Source organism: Nansenia antarctica, assembly GCF_963989245.1.
Source record: "Nansenia antarctica genome assembly, chromosome: 3".
NCBI classification, from domain to species: Eukaryota; Metazoa; Chordata; class Actinopteri; order Argentiniformes; family Microstomatidae; genus Nansenia; species Nansenia antarctica.
Window position 1 is genome coordinate 33668737 of NC_137688.1, and position 5000 is coordinate 33673736.

At 53.6% G+C, this 5000-nt stretch overlaps 1 protein-coding gene across 1 annotated transcript in view; it reads right to left on the reverse strand.

Annotated features, from left to right (window-relative positions):
- The window catches only part of LOC308152680 (grainyhead-like protein 2 homolog), a gene marked incomplete at both ends in the record, with an annotated part of 19194 nt that overhangs the window by 3824 nt on the left and 10370 nt on the right, over window positions 1-5000 (reverse strand). The window contains 3 exons of the mRNA XM_080525722.1: window positions 1-43; window positions 1259-1417; window positions 2263-2357. The exon at window positions 1-43 is cut by the window's left edge and continues 15 nt beyond it. Of these exons, the coding sequence (XP_080381848.1) occupies window positions 1-43; window positions 1259-1417; window positions 2263-2357 (297 nt within the window). The remainder of the gene's footprint in view (window positions 44-1258; window positions 1418-2262; window positions 2358-5000) is intronic.

Here is a 5000-nt window from a genome sequence, read left to right on the forward strand (position 1 = left end):
GGTTCTGTTTTCTCTCCTCGTCCCTGATCTTCCTCTCAGCTCCCTGACACACACGCACACACAAACAAACCCACACACACACACACACACACACACACACACAGAGAGACAGAGAGAGGAGGACAGGGTGAATACAGCAGTAGAGAACAGGTCTGAGGCTCGACAACACAGTATTGAACTATTACAGATGACACCACCAGGGGGAGCAAGAGAGTCACACAGAGTCCAGCGTCACGCTGTCACAATGTCCTGTCTGCCTGTGGCCACCTCAGGACACGTCACTATGACAGGTCCTTCAACTGGCCTATCACAGGGCAGGATGGAGCCATCCCCAGATTGTTTACACCAATCATGGTGGGGTGGAGGGGTGGAGGGGCTAGGGGCTAGGGGCTAGGAGATAGGGGGTAGGGGGTAGGGGCTAAGGGCTAGGGGCTAGGGGCTAGGGGCTAGAAGATAGGGGCTAGGGGGTAGGGGCTAAGGGCTAAGTGCTAGGAGGTATGGGCTAGGGGCTAGGGGCTAGGGGGTAGGAGGTAGGGGCTAGGGGGTAGGAGGTAGATTGTAGGGGCTAGGAGCTAGGGGCTAGGGGGTAGGAGGTAGGATGTAGGGGCTAGGGGGTAGGAGCTAGGGGCTAGGGGGTAGGAGGTATGATGTAGGGGCTAGGGGGTAGGAGGTAGATTGTAAGGGCTAGGGGCTAGGAGCTAGGGGCTAGTGGGTAGGAGGTAGGATGTAGGGGCTAGGGGGTAGGAGGTAGATTGTAGGGGCTAGGGGCTAGGAGCTAGGGGCTAGGGGGTAGGAGGTAGGATGTAGGGGCTAAGGGCTAGGAGCTAGGAGCTAGGGGCTAGGGGGTAGGAGGTAGGATGTAGGGGCTAGGGGGTAGAATGTAGGAGCTAGGGGGTAGGAGGTAGAATGTAGGGGCTAGGGGGTAGGAGGTAGATTGTAGGGGCTAGGGGCTAGGAGATAGCGTTTGAGGTGCAACCGACATGATCTGTGGGCTTCACACAGCACTGCCGCCCGTCACCCCAAAACATCGACACTGACCAACCAGGTCGTCCCGTCCCCCGTCCCCGTCCCCGTCACAGAAGACCTTCTTCTGAGGGGTAGACCAATCAGAGGCACGCAAACATCGACAACTGACCAATCAGGACTGACCTTGCCACAGGAGACCCTGATCTGGCAGTAGACCAACCAGAACTGACCTTGTCACAGGAGACCAATCAGAGAGGCACCAAACATCGACAACTGACCAATCAGGACTGACCTTGTCACAGAAGACCTTGATCTGGCAGTAGCCTCTGTGGAGGGGCTGGTTGCTGCGGTTGTTGTAGCTGTAGGTGTCGATCTGGATCATCAGCGGGAGGCCCTTCACCCCCTTCTGGGACGAGAAGTCTGTGCTCAGACAGTTCACCGTGATGAAGATCTGACCAATCACACAGAAACACACATGAGAGGTGACCAATCAGAGAGACAGACACACGGAGAGGTGGCCAATCAGAGAGACAGGCACTCGAGAGGTGACCAATAAGAGAGACAGACACACGAGAGGTGGCCAATCAGAGAGACAGACACACGAGAGGTGACCAATAAGAGAGACAGGCACTCGAGAGGTGACCAATAAGAGAGACAGACACACGAGAGGTGGCCAATCAGAGAGACTCCCCTTGTGTTCTACCTCCCCCAGCCTCCCCTGGTGTTCTACATCCACCAGCCTCCCCTGGTGTTCTACCTCCCCCAGCCTCCCCTGGTGTTCTACCTCCCCTGGTGTTCTACCTCCACCAGCCTCCCCTGGTGTTCTACCTCCCCCAGCCTCCCCTGGTGTTCTACCTCCCCCAGCCTCCCCTGGTGTTCTACCTCCCCCAGTCTCCCCTGGTGTTCTACCTCTACCAGCCTCACCTGGTGTTCTACCTCCCCCAGTCTCCCCTGGTGTTCTACCTCCACCAGCCAGGTATATACACACACACACACACACACACACACACACACACACACACACACACACACACACAGTAAACAGGAGAGCACAGCCCTGCCCCTGCCTCAGAGACTGGAGAATAAGACACTGGGCCACTGTGCTGCTACAATACACTCACGTGGCCTGTGTGTGTGTGTGTGTGTGTGTGTGTGTGTGTGTGTGTGTGTGTGTGTGTGTGTGTGTGTATGCCTGCCTTGCAGAAATGAGGGCAAAACAAACAAAACAGGGTGTGTCTGTGTGCATAATGTCTACATGCGTGTGTGTGTGTGTGTGTGTGTGTGTGTGTGTTATACCTTGGCCTCTTCGTTGACGTCCCATGTGAAGGACACAGCGTTGTAGGCGATCTCTTCGATGTTCCCGATCGTGTTGAAGCTCTCTTTGTAGTCCGCTGTGGAGGGAGGGGAGGAGGGAGGGAGGAGGAGGAGGAGGAGGGGGGGGGGGGGAGAGGAGGGGGGGGGAGAGGAGGGGGGGGAGAGGAGGGGGGGGTTACAACAGGGGTAGTTCAGATGGCATCCTCCCAAACCACCACCACCCTCCCAGTATCACCACTACCCACTCCCAGTAGCACCACCACCCTCCCAGTAGAGGCTGGGGGAGGTAGACATCGGAGGACAGTGGCCTCATTGTAATATCTAAAAACCACTATCACCACTCAACCACATCCACATCTAACACCACCATTAAACCTGAAGGAGGCCAATAAACAGCTATCAGCTATCAAGACAGGGAGCTATTGTTGGCCCTGATAAGACCAGCTCCTATCACAAGACACACACACACACACACACACACACACACACACACACACATACACACACACACACACACACACACACACACACACACACACACACACACACACACACACACACACACACACAAGACACGTTCCTGGCCCAGAGATAAGGTTAGGTAAACTGGGACTTCAAAGCTAGCCGTGAGTGAGAGGAGATCCTATCTGACTGTAACTACCACATTACACCACAATCACTGGTAGTCAATACTGCAGACCTCCATGGACCTGTCTGTCTGACCATCTGTCTGTCTGACCATCTGTCTGTCTGACCACTCGAGAGTTTGCTCAGGCATACAGACAAACAGACAGAGAGACAGACAGGCAGGCAGGCAGGCAGGCAGACAGGCAAACAGACAGACAGGCAGGCAGGCAGGCGGGAGGAAGAGAGGGAGACAGACAGACAGACAAACAGACAGGGACAGTCAGGGAGACAGGCAGTAAGGGAGACAGGCAGACAGGGCGACAGACAGACAGACAGACAGACAGACAGGCAGACAGACACACAGTGTGTGTGTGTGTGTGTGTGTGTGTGTGTGTGTGTGTGTGTGTGTGTGTGTGTGTGTTCAGGCAGGGGCCAGGAGAACAACACAGCCTCCCTCAACTGCTATTCAAATCCCTGAGAGGTGTCAGGTTACACTGTCTATCTGTAACACACAGGCCTACACTGTCTATCTGTAACATACAGGCCTACAGTGTCTATCTGTAACACACAGGCCTACAGTGTCTATCTGTAACACACAGGCCTACAGTGTCTATCTGTAACACACAGGCCTACACTGTCTATCTGTAACACACAGGCCTACACTGTCTATCTGTAACACACAGGCCTACAGTGTCTATCTGTAACACACAGGCCTACAGTGTCTATCTGTAACATACAGGTCTACAGTGTCTATCTGTAACATACAGGCCTACAGTATCTATCTGTAACACACAGGCCTACAGTGTCTATCTGTAACACACAGGCCTACAGTGTCAATCTGTAACACACAGGCCTACACTGTCTATCTGTAACACAGAAGGCCTACACTGTCTATCTGTAACACACAGGCCTACAGTGTCTATCTGTAACACACAGGCCTACAGTATCTATCTGTAACACACAGGCCTACAGTGTCTATCTGTAACACACAGGCCTACAGTGTCTATCTGTAACACACAGGCCTACAGTGTCTATCTGTAACACACAGGCCTACAGTATCTATCTGTAACACACAGGCCTACAGTGTCTATCTGTAACACACAGGCCTACAGTGTCTATCTGTAACACACAGGCCTACACTGTCTATCTGTAACACACAGGCATACAGTGTCTATCTGTAACACACAGGCCTACAGTGTCTATCTGTAACACACAGGCCTACAGTGTCTATCTGTAACATACAGGCCTACACTGTCTATCTGTAACACACAGGCCTACACTGTCTATCTGTAACACACAGGCCTACAGGCTGTTTGTGATTTGATCAGGGGGGTCACCAATGCCCTTTCCCCTCTCTCTCTCTCTCTCGCTCTCTGTATGTCTCTCTCTCTCTCTCTCTATCTATCTCTCTCCGTCTCTCTCTCTCTCTCTCTGTATCTTTCTCTCTATCTCTCTCCGTCTCTCTCTCTCTCTCTCTCTCCAACCCACAGCGATGCTGCCTACATTCCCCTAACCTCCACCCCGTCCTGCATGCCTGTGCCTCTCCTCCTCTCCTGCAGGTCCCAGCGTGTCGACACGCTCGGCTCACATTCATTCACACTGGCTCCGGCCTCGTAAACATCCGTAAACATCCTCCGGCTCCTCCTTGTCTTTAGCTCAGCGGGCTATGGCAGTATGGTGCGGTGCAATGCTGATGACCAGGGTTTGAATGAGATGGAATCCTGACCACACTGAGTAATTACCAGAACCAGGGGGGGAGGAGGGGAACCAATCTCTTTTCTGCCCCGGGGGCGGGGGAGGGGGCGGCGGGGCAGGGGGGTACTGATGGGTGTCAGGTGGTGGGTGGGTCTCTGATTGGGCCGTCATTAAAGCCACAATCTGTAACTTCCTTGTCAAACGGTTGTGCTGCCCCAGAACGTGTTAATAAACAGTGGGGAGTGGGGGGGGTCTTGGCTAATGTGACTTATAGACAGCTAAGACAGCGAGCTAGCTAGCTCTTACCCCTGTCCAGATAAGGGGTTGATAGCTAAGGCAGCTAGCCAGCTAGCTCGTACCAGTTTAGGTAGGTATAGATAGCTAAGACAGCTATCCAG